Source organism: Martes martes (genome assembly GCF_963455335.1).
Source record: "Martes martes genome assembly, chromosome: 14".
Lineage (NCBI taxonomy): Eukaryota > Metazoa > Chordata > Mammalia > Carnivora > Mustelidae > Martes > Martes martes.
The window spans coordinates 26,306,028-26,323,170 of NC_137902.1; the positions used below are offsets into that span (position 1 = coordinate 26,306,028).

At 51.3% G+C, this 17,143-nt stretch overlaps 1 protein-coding gene across 4 annotated transcripts; it reads right to left on the bottom strand.

Annotated features, from left to right (window-relative positions):
- Positions 1–215: 215 nt before the first annotated feature.
- On the bottom strand, positions 216–16,601 carry PPRC1 (PPARG related coactivator 1; the record flags this gene model as incomplete). 4 transcript variants are annotated; one of them, XM_080822729.1, is made up of 14 exons in its annotated part: positions 216–1,814; positions 2,117–2,268; positions 2,518–2,639; positions 2,758–2,824; positions 2,935–3,081; positions 4,052–4,775; positions 5,987–6,054; positions 7,049–7,106; positions 7,948–8,001; positions 8,301–11,211; positions 11,326–11,427; positions 11,559–11,705; positions 12,496–12,684; positions 16,449–16,601. In XM_080822729.1, the coding sequence occupies 14 exons, from the start codon at positions 16,599–16,601 to the stop codon at positions 1,711–1,713; spliced, it is 4,998 nt and encodes a 1,665-aa protein (XP_080678855.1). In that variant the 3' UTR covers positions 216–1,710. The 4 variants fall into 4 exon arrangements, with proteins under 4 accessions (XP_080678855.1, XP_080678854.1, XP_080678857.1 ...); XM_080822728.1 differs by having other exon boundaries at positions 5,987–6,057; XM_080822731.1 differs by lacking the exon at positions 16,449–16,601 and having other exon boundaries at positions 5,987–6,057; positions 11,559–11,604; positions 12,496–12,650.
- Positions 16,602–17,143: the final 542 nt, after the last annotated feature.

The following is a 17,143-nucleotide window of genomic DNA, read 5'->3' on the forward strand; positions in this document are numbered from 1 at the left end:
GCCTCCAATTTGGTGGCAGGATCGAGGTGAAATCTATAAACTCTTTCCGGTGCCACAAGCGTCGCCATCTTGGTGAGGGCGGAGCCCTCCGTCCACCACCTTGCGAAGGCGGAGCCCTGACGTCACGGGTCACGCCCTCGCCAGTGGCGGGAAAACTTCAGCCTTCGCGCGCCCTTTCAGCTAGAGCCACCGTTTTTTTTTTTTTTTTTAAGAGCTGCAACTGGGATTTGCATTCGAGTAGAGTGGACCGGAAGGCTTGAGCTGTCTTTGGAATCTCTAGACTGGGTCACAGGATCTCCCAGTCACCCCCATTCGCGGCGCCAGCCGATTCCCACCCTTCATTTTCCCTTCCTGAAACACCCAGAGAGGCCCTCTATGTCGGATACCATTCCAATTCTCACCTTCACTGCAGAGGATTCTTCAGATTATCCAAGGTAATAGTGGTAACAGACGATCCCTAAAACTGCCCCTTTCAATCATGATTTGCCCTTGAGACAACCCCTTCCCCCTTACTTATTCATTCAGCATTAAGTCAGCTCCTTGAAGGGAAAAGCCATTGTGAACGAACCCTGAGCGACACAGTAGCAATCTCTGCAAACCTATAATCCTAGAAATTATCCTTCCATCTCCTGAATCACAGTTCACACCTGAACTCTCCCTGTGGGAGAACTAGAAAACCCTCCCAATGCCTCTGTCTTGAGTATTCAAAAATTAATGCCCAGGTCTGCCAAGTTAATTCCAAGTTCCATTACATTTCAGTTCACATCAGCAGGCATCAACCCCTTTACCCACTACTGTTTGATTGCTTCCCCATTAACACCTGTCAGGGAAGGTAAGGATCCACTTTCTGGAGGGACATACTTCTCCTTTGCTGTTCTCAAAATAGGCACTCTCCTAGATAAACTCCTACAGATCTCCCTCTTACCCATGTTTATTCACATGTATGCATTCTTCTGAGTAACTATTGTGTGCCAAGCATTGTGCTCAAGCTAAAATTGTACATACATGTACACATAAGCCTCAGTTTAGAAAACCTTTATTTGGAACAAGTATGAGCTTCCTCTAGGTCCTTAGTGGGAAAAATCCCTTCCTTGGGACTGTAGCATCAGCATCCCCCTGTCTGAAATGCAGAATCTCAGGCCCCACCCCAGAAGTCAGAATCTACATTCTAAAAAGATCACCAGGTAATTCAAATTTCCTTTTAAACTTGAGAAGCACTGCCCTAGAAAACTGATTTCACTGACAACACATCCTAAGGAACAAAGTTTTAAGTCCAACAGGATTTTGCACCTGACCAAAGAAAGGTCCTAGGAACTAAACGGAGATAAGCATGTCCCTGATTGTGTTCAGATTGGAAAAGTGAGTATGTCTGGCACTAGCACCATTGAAAGAAGCACAACAGCACTTGGGAATTCTCTCTAGTTGATGTTTATTAGTCTGCATAGTAACTTAGATTTTCCAAACACTGGGGTACCCCTCAGCCCCATCAGAACATAGGAATGCAAGTTAACTTATTTCAATGCCTGTTATAAAAAATGAATAACCCTTTAAAAAAATCTGATTTAACACATTTTTTATTTCACTTTTTTCCATTTCTTTATAAAACAGTCATTTCCTCACTAGCAGCTCTCTCCCCTAAAGTGGGGGAGGGGAGGGTGGAGGAGGTTGGACACCTCCAAAGAAAAAGGGGAGGGGGAGAAGGGCCCAGGGTTACCTCCTGAGGTTCTTCTGGGCCTGTTTCAACAATGTGTCAAAGTCAAGAGAATCAAATTTGCTCTTTACAGGAGCAGGGTCAAAGTCTTCCCGGTTGGAGTCTATAAAAATAGAGACAGACATCAAGGTCTCTGACAACACTTCCCTACCACAGGGTCCTCGAACAGCCAGCCTCCTCCCACCCCAATAATGGATGGAAATAGTATCACCCTGGTTTTAATTAAAAAACAAAACAAAACAAAACAGAAGAGCCCCCATTTCTCCTCTCATCCCACCCCCAGGTTCTTTGTGTCACATTCAGCATTGTTAGCTCCATGAAGGAGAGCCCCACTCTCAAAAAGGCTGGGAACCCTTCTGGGGACAGTATGAAGTATACCAAAGCTTCAGGGTCTCTTCCACTCACCAAGATCGGAATAGCTTCTCTTGCAGAACTGCCTGCGGCCTCCAAAGCAGAGATCAAAGGGTTGTTCATCTGCCTGCCTCAGCTTGTGGCCACTCTCAATGGCTGCAAATGCCTCCTCGGCATAGCGGTAAGTGACGAAGCCGTAGTTGTCACTGGTGAGGAAGATGAGGCAAGGCCAGGATGGCTATCTGGGCACATGCCATGGAAAACAGGTACTTCCCAGGGTACAGAGAGGGACTGGGGTGGTTCTTCTCATTCCCCAATGGCCAACCCTCTGACTGTGGGAGTGAAGCTATCATCCTACATTGCCGAGCACACCAGAGCAAGGGGGAAAGACCAACAAGCATCACGGTAGATGAATGGGAAGGAAAGGACATTCTGACCTTAGGGCCCAAGCTTACCCTTGGACACGGAAGTGGATAGTGCACTCCTCAATCTCTCCGAAAACAGAGAACCTCTGTTTCAGTTCTGACCTAGTCATGCGGCCAGGTATCTTCCCAATGAAGACCACTCTTCTCTCCTCCTATGTTGGAACAAGGAAAATTGATACATCATGACCCAGAGCTACCAGTGTAGGAGACACTCAAAGCTCATGGCCCAGGGGCAAGCCCCATTCTCCCAAGACCTGTTCCTCTACTCACTATTGCACGCTCCTTCTGCAGCACTCTCTGCCTTTGGTAATGGTCATGTGAACGGTAAGAGCCGTACCTAACATGAGAAGAAGGAGCCATCAGCCCCCCAGACATTAGATACCTCAAGTCTCAGAACTCTCAGGCACTTGCATCCCAGATGCACAGACTCCATAATCACATACTCACCGCCGCCTCCTGTCACTTCTCCGTCGGGGTGATGGGGAGCGGGACCGGCTTCTAGAACTGGATGAGGAAGATGAAGATGAGGAGGAAGATGAAGAGGAGGAGGAAGAAGAGCATCTTCGGGAACGTCCAGAGGAACTGCAACTGGATCTGGAGGATAAAGGGGCAGGCGGGAATGCTGGGAGCGGTGCAGAAATATTCTACTTACTTACCTCACCTCGGCCCCAGCCTTGCCTCCCTGTCAGGAAGCTCAGGCCCAAAAACAAAGCAAAGCAAAAGAGGTCTAGAAGAACTCCAAAGATGACAAAACTGAGGCCCTCGTGAACTTTAGATGTATCTGGAATGTTTTAGAGTGTTTTGGCACAAATCATAGATCATAGTTATTTTCAATCATGCAATTAAAAAAATATTTAACAAGTCGGTAAGAAGAAAAATAAATGGAGACTCAGAGATAAAGGGCTGCGCCCTAGGTCTTACAACTAGTTGCGGGTGCCAGGCCTAGGTCTCTGGGTTCCTGCTCCCCTAACATGTCTCACAGCAGTGCTGTGACCACGGCATAAAAGGGAGGTGACTTGTTAGACCTGTAATAGAGATAATTTCTCAAGAGGTCATTCTGGTTCCAAAACCAAGAATTCTTCATGCATTAAGCAGGAAAATTTGAGTCTGTTACTGAGAAAAAGGTGCTGCCCGAAAATACATGAGGCCACAATAACAAAGGAATTGTCCACACTCTGTCCTCAACGGAAGAACTGCCATCAACAACCCACTATCCCACCTTCCGACAGCCCACCAAGAAAAGAGCAGAAGTGAGAACTGATATAGTATGTGACAGATTAAACACAGGCAAGATCCAACCCTAATGGTCTCCCCAAGGCAGGGCTCAAGGAAGCAGGAGACCTCAGGGATACCCCAAACTCAAACAGGGGATAGAAGCTATCTTCTCACAGCTTGCCTCCTTCAATAATTCAAGAAAGGGGGAGAAGACAAAAGCCAAGGACAGAAGTGGAAGCCTTAGAGTCTGAGAGTATCAAACTCAATGTGCAAAAGCTTTCAAAGTAAACTGGAGGAGAGGACATGGACTTCTTACATGAAGAGGACCTAAGAGGCCATCAGAGCTCACCTTCGCCACCTCTTGTGTGGGGGGGAGAGGGACCTGGACCGGGACCGGGATGAGGAAGACGACGATGAAGATGAAGAGGAAGATGCTTCGCTGGTCCGGTTGGACCCAGAGCTGACAGAACGGCTGCTGCGGCCCCGACAGCCCTGCCAGCCCCGGCTTGGGGGGCTGGCTGACCTGCAGGCTTTTCGGTAACAGCGCACTGACCGCTGCTTGGCTGAGGGCTCGGGGGGAGTCCTAGTGTTCATGTCATTCCGGCAAGGCGAGGCCTCAGGGGACAGCAAGGCAGATGGGGCGAGGCAAGGAGCTGGGGGATCTGCCTGCTCACTGCTAGTCCTGTGATCAAGTGGCTCCTGTGAGGCAGCTGTGTGTGGGGGGAGGGGAATGACTGGGCCCAGAGACAAGACAGGTTTGATGGTGATGTCCTGATGGCGTTTGACGTTCCATCGGGAGCCCACCTCTGGAATGACTAAGGCAGGCATCTTTTTGGGGGGAGTCCTGCTCCGGACACAATAATCATGGTCCCCAGAGCCCACATGGACTGGACTAGGGCCATGGACCCCTTCTTGGAGGCGGGCTGCAGCTGGATGTTTGGCCTCTGTAACTCCTTCAGGCTTCAGGGTTCCCTCCTGGGCGGTAGACTTAGGAGATCTGGCTTTGGCCAGCAGTGAGACAGCAGCCAGGGGCTTCCATAATTGGTGGGGAGGGGTAGCTGGTGGGGTGAGCCCTGTGAGGGGAGGGAGGATGGAGATAGCAGGATGAGATCCGATTCTACACTTCTTAACACTGCGTACATAGGCTCCACAGACCCCCACCTCATGTCACAAAGTAAATAACAATAGTCAACAGCCCAACTTCTCCCACTGTTGCAACTACTCCTTCCCCCAAGTTCCCTATCTTGGGGACAAAGCAATAGAAACCCAGCCAGCTAGGGTCCTCCTGAACCCCTCAACCTCTCACTGCCCAAACCTAGCTATGACCAGCTCCTGCCTGGTCTACTTCTCCATTCTTAGACCCAGCCCTCCCCGCAGCACTGCCTGATTTCAGGGCTGCATCTTGCCTGGATTCATGTAATCATCTTCCAATAATCTCCTACCTCAGGCTTCACACCCATCTATCCTGTCTTCTACATTCCCACTAGAGGGAGCACCCCAAAATCAACTGCTTCCTCAATACACGAGATAAAGTCCAAACAACTTAACACGGCATTCAAAGTTCCCATAATCTGACCTCCTACTTACCACTTCAGCTTCATCTCTTGCTTAAATTCTACCCACCATTCCCATCAGCCACTATATTCTAGCCAAACCAAACAACTCCCCCAAACATACCAGGCTGGTTTTGTTTCTTCCGTTCACTCCAGCTGCTCCATCTCCCTAGAATGCCCCATCCCCTAAATCTATCTGATTGGTAATCTATCTCATTACCAATCTATCTGATTGATTTATTCAAACCTCTGCTTCAAGGATTACACCTTTTATATATAACCCTCCCCTGACTGTCCCATCTCAGACCCCACTATAAACCACAAAGGCGGGGCACCTGGGTGGCTCAGTGGGTTAAAGCCTCTGCCTTCGGCTCAGGTCATGATCCCAGGGTCCTGGGATCGAGCCCCGCATCAGGCTCTCTGCTCGGTGGGGAGCCTGCTTCCTCCCCTCTCTCTGCCTGCCTCTCTGCCTACTTGTGATCTCTGTCTGTCAAATAAAAAAAATAAAATTAAAAAAATAAATAAATAAACCACAAAGGCTTCTTTAACATCTTTAACATATAATCTCTCTGATCATTGGCTTATACATCTGCTCCCTGGACTATGAGAACTTCAACGATGAAGATCAAGATCTCTGTATTCCCAACATCTACACACACCCGGTGCAGGGCAGGCTCTATAAACATTTGCTGCATACTAATCAAAGGCAGAGTTCCCCACTCTGAACCCACCTGCCACGTTGGCCAGTTCTGGGGCTTGTAACCGGTCTAGGGGCCTCTTCTCCTGGGGAGTGTCAACGCTGCTGGCAGGGGGGAAAAGGGAAAGCCTGGTTCATTGCCTCCTCAACATCTTGCATATCTGCTTTCCTTACAAAGGAATGGGAGAGGGGTGTATGCAGAGAAGAAGGGGATACAAGGGGCGCCTGGGTGGCTTAGTGGGTTGAGGCCTCTGCCTTCAGCTCAGGTCATGATCTCAGGGTCCTGGGATCGAGCCCTGCATCGGGCTCTCTGCTCAGCAGGGAGCCTGCTTCCTCCCCTCTCTCTCTCTGCCTGCCTCTCTGCCTACTTGTGATCTCTGTCAAATAAATGAATAAAATCTTAAAAAAAAAAAAAAGGGGGGGGGATACAAAAACTGCCCCTATTACTCTCCTCCAGCACAATGGGCTCTTAGTGACCGAAATGTGGACTGGGTCTCAACTCCACTCTGTTCAATTCTAGGAGGCAGGCTGGCTATGACCTTGAATAGCCCCCACTTCCTTTAAGCCAGGAACCTTGCCTACCTAGCTCAAAACAACCCAAAATCAATGTGGATGGGTGCCTGGCAGAACAGGATAGGGTAGCATGAACATGATAAATGAAAAAAAGGCCTCTCAGTGCTGGAAGACTGGGGAACAAGGATGTCCAGGGTGCCTCCTTCAAGGAGTCAGGAGAGCCCTAGCCATGAACATCTTCCCCACTTGACCTTATACCATCACCAGTGTTGAGCAAGCTTAAAGTTTGTTAAAGAAAGGAAAGAAATCCCCAAAGGCACAATTTGCCAGAAGATAAAAAGTACCTCCAGGACATTTGGAATCCCAGACTGCCATCAGCAGAGGATGGTACACATCCCCCTATCTCACCATCCAAGACAGTGTCCAATAGTGCTGGGCTGAGTGAGGCACAGGGTAACAGGGAGAGACTCTAAAGCTAACTGAAAGTCCCTGCAACATAGGCATCCAGTTGAGAGTCCTGCAGCGCCAGCCAGCTGCTGACCAACAGCTAGAGGGTAACTTGCTTGTATGTCTCCATACTCACCCTGAGTTTCCTATAGCCAGGCTGTCAGCAGGAGCCAGGGGAGGGCATTCCTTTTTGGCTGCAAAAAAACCAAATTAGTTAAAAGGCCAACCAGATGTTCCAGACTGAGAAGGTGCAGAAGGGCTTGCTTTGAGGCCCAAAGAAGAAAAATCCACTTTACCTACATATTTCACTGGGCTCTCCCCAAGAGAGATCCACTGTCTTCTAGTAGGTACGCCAATACTGTTTTTAATCACGTCTCTGCTCAGAGACATCTGTTAATTACTCACTAAATCTGAGACAGAGCCCAAACTTCTAAGCCTAGCATATAAGGTTCTATGTAACCTAACTTCCTGGACTTGTGGTCTATTTGTTCTACACTTACCATATTTTATATTTTTCCTTGTACTATATAGATATTTGTTACTAATTCAGGGGTCATTTCTGCTGTTTTCCTCCCCAATCAGACCATAAGCTCCTTGAGAACAGGACACAATACCCTCACAGTACCTAGGGCCCTGCTTTGTACTGAGAAAGGTGAGCTATCCCTTGCCTTCCAAACACACCACACACCACCCTTCCTATAGCTGGCCTTTATTCCCACACACACACATCCTGTCTTTCAAGGCCCAGCTTGAGAGCTACTACTATCCTCTACAAAAATGTCCCCAACCAATCCAACCCTCTTGGATCGCCACATCCATTCATTCTTGATAGTTCTTGGCATGCTGTATCACCACCCTCTCCCTGGCTTAGGTTGCACTGCAGTGAACCTTATCTCCCCACTCCTATCAGAATGAGATTAATTCTCTGAGACTGCCCCTCCACCACTCCCTTCCTTACATCTAAGTTAACAACAGGGCTGGACCAAAGAAAATAGCAACAGAAAGGGGTTCAGCATAGCTACCCAGGCTCCTCACCTTCAGATTTCTCGAACTGCTCCAGTAGACTGGACAGGTCTGACGCCTCAATTCCTGTGAAGCACAGAACACAGGACTGGAAACGAAAGTACCCAGGTCCTAGAATTCCCCAATCACCTCACTTCTTCCTTTATGTTCCCCCTGTCCACTCTACTAAGGAAACAAAGACAGCAACAGAAAGCAGGAAGGAATCAAACCAACCCAGAGCTCTGGAGAACACTCCAAACAAACAATCCTCCAAACAAACCCACAAAGCCCAGCCCCATCAAAGTGGTCTGTCCTGTTCTATAGAGTATGCTCACCATCTAACCCCCATGCCCTTCACTCACATCAATAAACTGTGCAGCACTTACCAATCTCACTGATGAAAGCCTGTACCACGTCCTCAGGGCCTTGAGTACGTGGGGTAGGCAAGAAGGAGAGCTTCCTTAGACGGGCTGGGTGGACAGCAGGCAGCTTAGTTACAGTGCTCTGCTTTGATGTTGGTGTGGGTGTGGGTGTGGGAACAGCCTTGACAACAGGAGAGGGGGGCTTCTCCCTGGGCCTGGTCTCCTGGGTCTCAGGCTTTAGCCTCTCTGATACAGGCTCCTCAACAGCCACACTCTCAGCAGACAGACATGGTGGAGCCTTGATCTGGGGGCTTTGTACTGGGGAGGACACCTTATGTTTCAGATGGGGAGACGCAGGCACTGATTTGACCTCCACCTTGGTGGGCTCCACCTGTGGAGCTCCCTGGCTAGCTGACCCAAGACTGAGGGAAGGAGCCACTGACCCAGGAAGTACACCTTCAGAAGGGCCAGCTGGAATGCCACTGGGCTCCACCTTGGGTGGAGGAGCAGCTCTCCCAACAGATGCTAGAGGCAAAGGAGGTGGTGGCACAGTAGGCCAGAATGGAGGGTGTTGCAGCCCTGGGCCCCATCCCAAGGGCCCATAGGCACAGCTGGAGCTATAAGGTGGGATTGGGGCTGGAGGGGGTACCCAAGGCACATTGCAAGTGGGGGGCACAGCATAGGTGCCAGGAGTACCAGACACTAGGGGCACTGTTGGTGGGGGGGGCAGACAAGGATAGCCAGAAGGGGACACAGGGGGATAACAAGGCCAGGGTGGTACAGGAGCATAGTGAGTATAGGGATCAGGTGGCACTGGGCCCATAGACACTGGAAGACTGGGAGGCTGCAAGGGTGGTGGGGGCAGACTGGGGATCCCTTGCCTGCTTGTAGGAAGGGGCAGCATGGGGGTCATGCCTAGCCCACCTGCGGGGAAAGGCAAAGCAGTGGGCATTGTGGGAGGCATGGGCTGCACAGTAGGAGGTGGGGGTCTTGCTGGTAGTGGCAGCTCTTGGGATGGCAGCTGCTCTGTGGGAGTTGAGGCCATAGCTTTGCTTGCAGGTGGTTCAGGACTAGGAGAAGCAGGGCTGGGACCCACAGGCACAGAGCAAGCTTCAGGAGGAACCTCAGGGCTTCTCTGCGGACCCGTCTTCTTGGATGAGGCTGGTGGGATGACAAGACAAGGGATGTCTGCTAGTCCTGTGGGGGTCTCTGGGAGACTGGGCCACTTCCCAGCTGGGGGCTGGGGACTTCTCTCTTCTGCCTCTGCTTGGCGCTGCTGCCTTCGTCGCCGGTACTCTGATAGGCTAAGAGGCCGAGGTCTGGCTTCCTGGGTTGTAGCACTGGTACCACTTTCTACCTTCAGAGGACCCACAACCTCCTGGACTTCAGGGATGATGGCCTTTAGGGAGTCCAAGGACTCTGACTCTGGAAGGATCTGGGGAGCTGGACTCCCCTGGACTGATGACATGGCACCACGTCTGGGATCAGAAGGCCTAGACTTAACCAGCACAGGATCAACTGGACCCAGGTCATTGGGAACAGAGTCAACTGGTGCTGAGCTCACTGGGACAGGGTCACCTGGTGGCAAGTTATCTGAGATGGGAACAACCACTGTAGAGTCAATTTCTGCTGAGTCAGCCAAGACTGGGTCAATCAGCACTGGGTCAGCTGGGAGAGGGTCCACCAGCTCTGAGTTTGCTGAATCATGGTCACCCAATGCAGGATCAACAGGTACAGGATCAGCTAGAACAGGATTAACTTCAGTGGGATTGGTTTCAACAGAGTCAAGTGGCATGCGATCTGTTCGAGCAGAGACATGGGTTGGAACAAGGTTGGCTTGGATGCTGTCAACCAGATTGGAGTAAAGGTCTAGAGGATCTTCTTTGTCAGGACTAGCTTGCCCAGCACTACTCTCCAAGTTCCCAGGGCTAGGTTTCTCCAAGGCAGCTGCCCAGGCCCGAGCCCAAGCCCGGGGCTTCCCTCTACTACGAGGAGGCCCAACCTCTCTTTGAAGTTCCTCCTGAGGCAAGTTTCCTGCCTGAGAGGTCACCTCTGTAGCCATGGTAGACTGCCCACGAGAAGCTGACCTCAGTCTCCTGGCATAGCCTTCTGCACAGGCTGCTGGCTGCTCTTTGCTCTTCTTCTTCCTGCCCTTTCGAGCTCTCTGGGAGCTCAGCATTGTGTTGGCTGGTGGGTTCTGAGGCCCCTTGGGCATCACTGGCTCCATGACCTCCCTGGGCTCCAACAAGCAGACTGACTCCAGTTTTTCCTCTGAGTCCACTGACAACCCCTCTTTCTCAGGGCAGAGGTCTTCCTTGGGCACAGGAACCTCTGTCTCCGACTCTAGCGTAGGCATGAGCAGCTTCAAAGCTGGACTGGCCTCTAGCGAGTCATCCAGGAGCACAGGCTGGGGCCCAGCAGGGATCTGCCGTACCACAACTGGAATCTCCAGGTCATTACCAGCTGTGGCTGCCTGGCCCACAATCTCTAGCACCACACAGTCCTCAGGCAGTGTCAAATCATCTGGCTGCTCCTGAAGCTCATCCTCGAGTGATGTCAGCTGGGTAAGGCTGGGCAGGCAGTATGGATGCATGGCCCGCACCAGCTCACTCAAGGAGGAGATACTCTCATCACCAGCTATCTGCACTGCCATCTCTGCTGCTGCAGTTTTATCTTCCTCCTCAGGGCAGGCCAGGTGCATAGGGAAGTCTGGGATACTGCTCACAGAGTTGTCGAGCTCCCCAGCAAGCAACTGGCCGCTGAAGCTGGCCACCTCCTCCTCTTCTTCCCCATCACTACGCTGCTGGGGAGGAGGGGACTGGCCCCGGCGGGCTCTTGATCTTGGGGGTCTCCAGCTAGGAAGCTTAGGGGATGAGGTCTCTAAGAAGGAAGGTGGAGAGAAGTCCCAAGGAGGATCTGAGAGAGACATCTCAACCTGTAGGAAAGAGGAGAAGCTGCACAAGTTTTCTCCAGGGATACATTTTTCTAGGCCTGTCCCCACACACTCCTCCCTCCTGGGAGTCTCTGAGGCTCCCTTGGTCAGGCTTACCCCACTCACTCTACTACTGCCTGTGCTGGGCCCCAGTGGGTCAACGGGGGTGATGAGGTCACGTTCCGGGGGTGTCCGGGAAAGGGTGAGCAGCTTGTGTAGCTGAGAGGGAGGAAAAGACCTGAGATGAGTTCATGCTTCACAACTATATGAGAAGGCCCACAGTCATGGCTCTATCCTTTGCAGCAACCAACACCATCCCACCCCCCCCCCAGTGGCAGTCCCACACTCACAGAGGACCCCTCCCGAGGTGACACAAGCAGTTCTGAGTCAGGAATGCTGTCAAACGGAGACAGGTTCTCGGAATCTGCATTGTCCAAAATTTCTGTCAGAGCTGTGAGCAGCGACACTTCATTCTGGTCCTCCAGAGATAACCTGCTCTGCTCCAGAAAGACAACAGGAAGGTTCCACCATCATCCCTAATGATCTACCAGCCACTGAGAAGGACTGAACGCCAAGAGAAATAGTCTCCCAGGCTGAGTTCAGCTCAATTTCCCAGAGAGATCTGAATGCCAGAAAGCATGGGCTCCAATCTCATTCACTGCCATCTCCCACCTCCCTATTGCCAAGAGAGGCCTATCAGAATTGAGGCTAGGCTTATGTTTCATATACTCCCTCCACCCTCGGGGAAGATGTGGATGCTCAATAGACAACCCTTGGCTAGGCTGGAATTGGACTCAAAACAAATTGGAACTCTCTGGACATGTAAGATGGGGGCCCATGCAGGGGAAAAGGCCTTGGACCATTGTGCAAGCCTGCCAGGGCATCCTCACATTGGACATGGTCTAGCATCCTACAGCCCAACTCTCACTGAGAGACAAAAAACACACTTCAAGGACTTGGTTTGGGGGGCGCCTGGGTGGCTCAGTGGGTTAAAGCCTCTGCCTTCTGCTCAGGTCATGATCCCAGGGTCCTGGGATCAAGCTCCACATGGCATCGGGGCTCTCTGCTCAGCAGGGAGCCTGCTTCCTCCTCTCTCTCTCTGCCTGCCTCTCTGCCTACTTGTAATCTCTGTCTGTCAAATAAATAAATAAAATCTTTAAAAAAAAAAAAAAAAAGGACTTGGTTTGGGTATCCAGGAACCAAAATCCTGGGAAAACAGAACCACTGGGCCACATCCTCAAATGCAAAGCTCCCACCTGAAGACATTTAAGCCCAGCTCCAGCTCACCTCCCCAAGGCTCCCAAAATCCTCGATGAGGGAGATGAGGGAGGCATCCATGTAGCTCTGCATGGTCCCCAGCAGCGTCTCATCCTGCAGTATCAGCTCTTCCATCTCCAGGTCCTTGTCCCTCAGGCAGGGGCCAAGCCGAGACAGACTGACAAAACCAGAATCATCCCCCTCCTCGTGCAGCAGCACCTGGGGCAAACAGGATGGTCATAAGGACTGCAAAGCATGGGACTTCCAGGGTAGCTGTGTGACAGCCTCTCTAAACCAGGAGCTCCACCAATCGCCTCAGACTCAGCAGAAGCACCACCAAAGCCAACCAAACCTCTGGACTTGCTGGGTAGAGAGAAGTACAACCCAACCCATGAGCCAAAACACCAGTCAGAATGGCAATGTTCAAGGACCTTCTGGGCAAAAAAAAAGTTTGGACTTCATCCAGAAACAGTTGGAGCCACAGATTATTAAACTAGGGAGTAAAAACATGAGAAAGATCAAAATTGTTCAGAAAAGTTGTCTGCTGGCAGTCGTAAAGGCAGATAGTCTGATGGGTACACCAAAGGAGAGGTGGTCAGCACGGAGGCAATTTCAGCTCCAACCACCTTACCTTCCTCAAGTCCCACTCGGGCCTTTCTCCTCTGCTTAGCTCAAACTCAACCTTGTTCAAGACAACTCAGACTTCCCCAACCCATGCTGATCTCTCCTCATACCCAATCCAATTAGGTTCCCGTAGCACTCATTTTTCTGGCAATCATTATATTCTTTGCATCATTACTAAAAGCGGATTCTAAGTTCCTTTGGAGCCAAATAACCCTTTGTACCATAACAGCCTATATCCTTCTTGGAACTTGGAAGGGTTTAAACTGTGCTTCTACTTCCTGATGATCTATGATGCCTGGCACAGTATCTTATAAAGAGTTGACATACACACTTAATTCACATTTTTTTTTTAAATTTTGAAGGCCCTACAATGTGCCACTCAACCTATCAGTGGTAGTCCCAAAGGAAAAGTTCCCCACCTCAACCATGTGAGCACAGAAGAGAAAACCTGATTCGCTGATTCAGTACACAGAAAAACCCCACCCTACTACTTGCCTGAAAACCAGCAACATCTTCAGCCTTGACAGGCAGGGAGCCACCGGCCCAGGCCTGTCAAGAGCGTGGGCGTGGGCAGGGCCAGAAGGAGCTAGAAAGGGGCTGGCAAGGCCAGAGGCCAGAACCAGGGGTATCTCCACTATGGGAAACAGATGATGAAGGCCAAAGAACAGGAACAAACAAGGACAAGCTAATTCCCCATCCCCTTCTGCAACTCTGTACCTCTTCCAAAGGGGGGAGGAGGAAGGCAACAGATGTGACTATACCCCCCTTCCCACCCTCCTAACCAAGCTGAGGAGTTAGTTCCAATGCCCAGAGAGGAAAGGCTAGATACATTTTAGGAGGCCAGCTCGAGAGAGGAAGTGAAAGGTGGCGAGTTTTAGGCACTAACTCCTCCCAAGCCTTCACAATCCTGTAATTACAACCAGCAGTTGAATAGCACCTAGCTCAGCAAACACTCCTGCGTGAGCAAGGACGCTGCATCTCAACTTGCCCTGCCACCTACCTGACCCAGCCACTAGGCCAGAATCTTAAAACAATGCCCAGCTCTGGGACCCACTCACCACCCCCATTAGGCAGGTACTGGAGCCCCAATCAGAGATACCCCCTCTCTTCCCCTGACCTCACCTATCCCTCAATCCCCAAAGAGCACAGCACTCAGACTACCAAAATCATCTAGGGGCTAAACCCAGGCTAAAAGCCAGCCACCAGCATCCCTAACTTCAGCAACCTCCTAACTGGCTCTCTCACACGCAGTCTTGTCCCTACAGGGTTCAAAACCAGCTACAAACTATTAAGAACACACATCTGATCACTTTTTAAGGTTCTCCCTAAACCCCTCCAATGGCATCTTACTGCTCTTAGCACTAGATTTAAACTCCTTAATATGACTTACAGTCTTCCCCACCGGGCTCCTCTGCTCCAGTATGTGTTCTCTCTTACCACTGGGCCTCTCTCTCTATGCAACAGACATACAGGTCTCTCCATTTCTTCAATAAGTCAGGTTCTCTCCCACTTCAAGGCCTTCCTATACTATTTCCTCTGATGAAAGCTTTCCTCCCCCACAACACACAGCCTTCAAGTCTCAACTTAAAATGTCCTTTCCCAGACCCTGCTCATTATACAAGCCCAAATATGTTGCACTTTCCTTTTGTCCCACTCATCATTTATTACCTGTCTATCCCAATAAAACCATATGAGCCTAGAGAACAGGGACTATGTGTTGTTTACCCCAGGATCCCTTATGTCTGAACGTAGTATCTCACTCAATAAATATTGGTTGACTGACTAGCTTCCACATATCCACCTTTCTTAGGGGGGAGGTGAGAGAAGAAACAATCTCTCCACGAGACCCTCTCCAACCCCAGAAGACCACCTAAACTGGATTACAGCTGGGCCATGGATCCTTCCTGCCTCTCCCCTAAAAGGTGAGCAGCTCCCAAGCTAGGGCTTCAGAAGCAAGGGCCTGTGGACTGGTCTGCTGGAACTAAGATTGCCTGCAGCCCAATTCCCACCTAGAACCAAACCCAAACCCAAGCTAAACAAAACACCCAAAAGCTTTCAAGGACTCAGCTTAATTGCTTATGAAATAACAGTTCAGACTAAGTCCTGCCCACCATTCTAGGTGGCAACTTTTAAGAAACCCTCTGCTGAGGAGTGAGATAACACTTTCTAAGTATGGAGAAATGAAGACCAAGGAAACAGAATCTGACAGAAGCAGCCACCCCCATCCAATAAATGTTCAACTAGTGTTGAATAGTTCTTAAATCGCCTCCAATTTTTCCCATCCCCAGCAAAATTCCAAAGAGCTTTAAATACAGATCACCTCAATTTTTATGTGTCAGTTCACAGAAGCAAGCCTTAGCTGCTTCCTCAAAAGAGAGACTGAAGGAAAAAGGGAAGGAGAAAGGATTCTTTCCCTTACTTAGACTTGTCCCATGTATGCGTTGACACTCCCCGTGCACCTTGAATCACGAATGAGCCAGGTCCGCAGGCAACCAAAACGCCAGTGCCCATGACTCACAAGCCACCACAAGCCGGTCAGACAGAAGCCACCACAAGCTTACTCCACAACGCTTTAACCTCAGCCTTCTACCCTCCCCAAAACACTCCACCATCCGCAGGGAACTGACTCCCCGCACATCTGGAAGGTCCTTCACCGTTCGCTATCGAGGGGCCGGGGACCAATGCAGGAGAAAAAAACTACTCCAAGACCCTGGGCAAAGTTGACTCTACCAGCCCCTACCTTCCTCCCCGGCCAGGGGCCCCCAACCCGGTTGGAGATGGCGGGACGGGCTGAGACACACCCAGTTCCCAGCAGTGCGGCTCCAACGCCGATACGAGATGCCGGGCAGCCTGGAGCGGGAGCCACGTGGACATACCCTCCCCGCCCCCACGTGGACCCGCGGGCCACCCCCCACCAACCAGAAGCCCAACCCACGTGGGTGCCAGAGCCGCCTAGAGGGGGAGGGGAAGCCGACAAGTTCTCCCGGGAAAATTGCTCCCCCCACCCCACGTGGCTTCGAAAAGGCACTGCAGCGCGGTGCTAGGAGCACCCCCACTCAGCATCCTTAGAGACAGGTTTTAACCCTGGATTCCAAGTCCCAATCTCTGACCCCCAGAACGGGCCATGTTTCCAACACCCGGCTATGCCCCTCCGGCGTTCCGAAGGAATGGCTGTGGGGACCCCCGTCTCTGCCTGCGTTCCTCCAGCAAACAGCCCAGGTTCGTTCGGCCCAACCCGTCTCCCGCAGCCAGCCGGCATCGCCTCCCAAGAGCTTCCTCCCTTTCCTGTGGCGTCCACGTGTCACCGCCCGGCACACGCCGCTGTGCTACCAGCCGCGGGCCGCCCGCCAGCCTCTCACCTGCTCCCCGCCACTCACAGAGCCCACAGTCCCATACGGCGTTTGGCTCCGACTCCCCCAACTGCTGCCGCGGACTCCACCGCCGGGGTCAGGTCCGGGGCCCCCACTCAGAGACGGCGCGACTCCGTCTCTCCGTCCCCGGCGCGCCGCCATCTTGGCCCCTGAACACCCAGCGCAGCTCTGGTCGCCGGCGCCGCCTCGCCCAGCAGATTGTGGGAAGGGAACTACAATTCCCGGAAGACACTGCAAAACTACGGATCCCAAAAGGCCCTGCGGCGAGACCCACTCCCACCTGGGAAGAGGGCTCTGGCTTCGCAAAGGACCCTGGGAATAGTAGTTGCTTTAAGTGGTACCTCAGTGGCACGTGCTACAGTAATATCGTCATGCTCGGTTTTGTGTTCTGTGGGTTGGGGAGCGTGCGGTAATAAAGGGAGCGTTAGCATTTACACATCTCTTTATTTTCCTAATTTGTCCAACTGTCCAAACGCCCTCTTTATCTGACATTCTATAGTGCGGTACTTTTCCTTTTACGACGTAGCCCCAGTGCACCTATGCTTTGAATCAGCACCCCCTAGTGGGCACCCGCACCCCAGGAGCTAACTTTCACCTCATCTCTTACTGCGCCACTACCGCTAGTTTAATCTTTTGTTGTTGTTATAGTTTAATCTTCCTTTATTTCTAGTTTCATTAGGAAA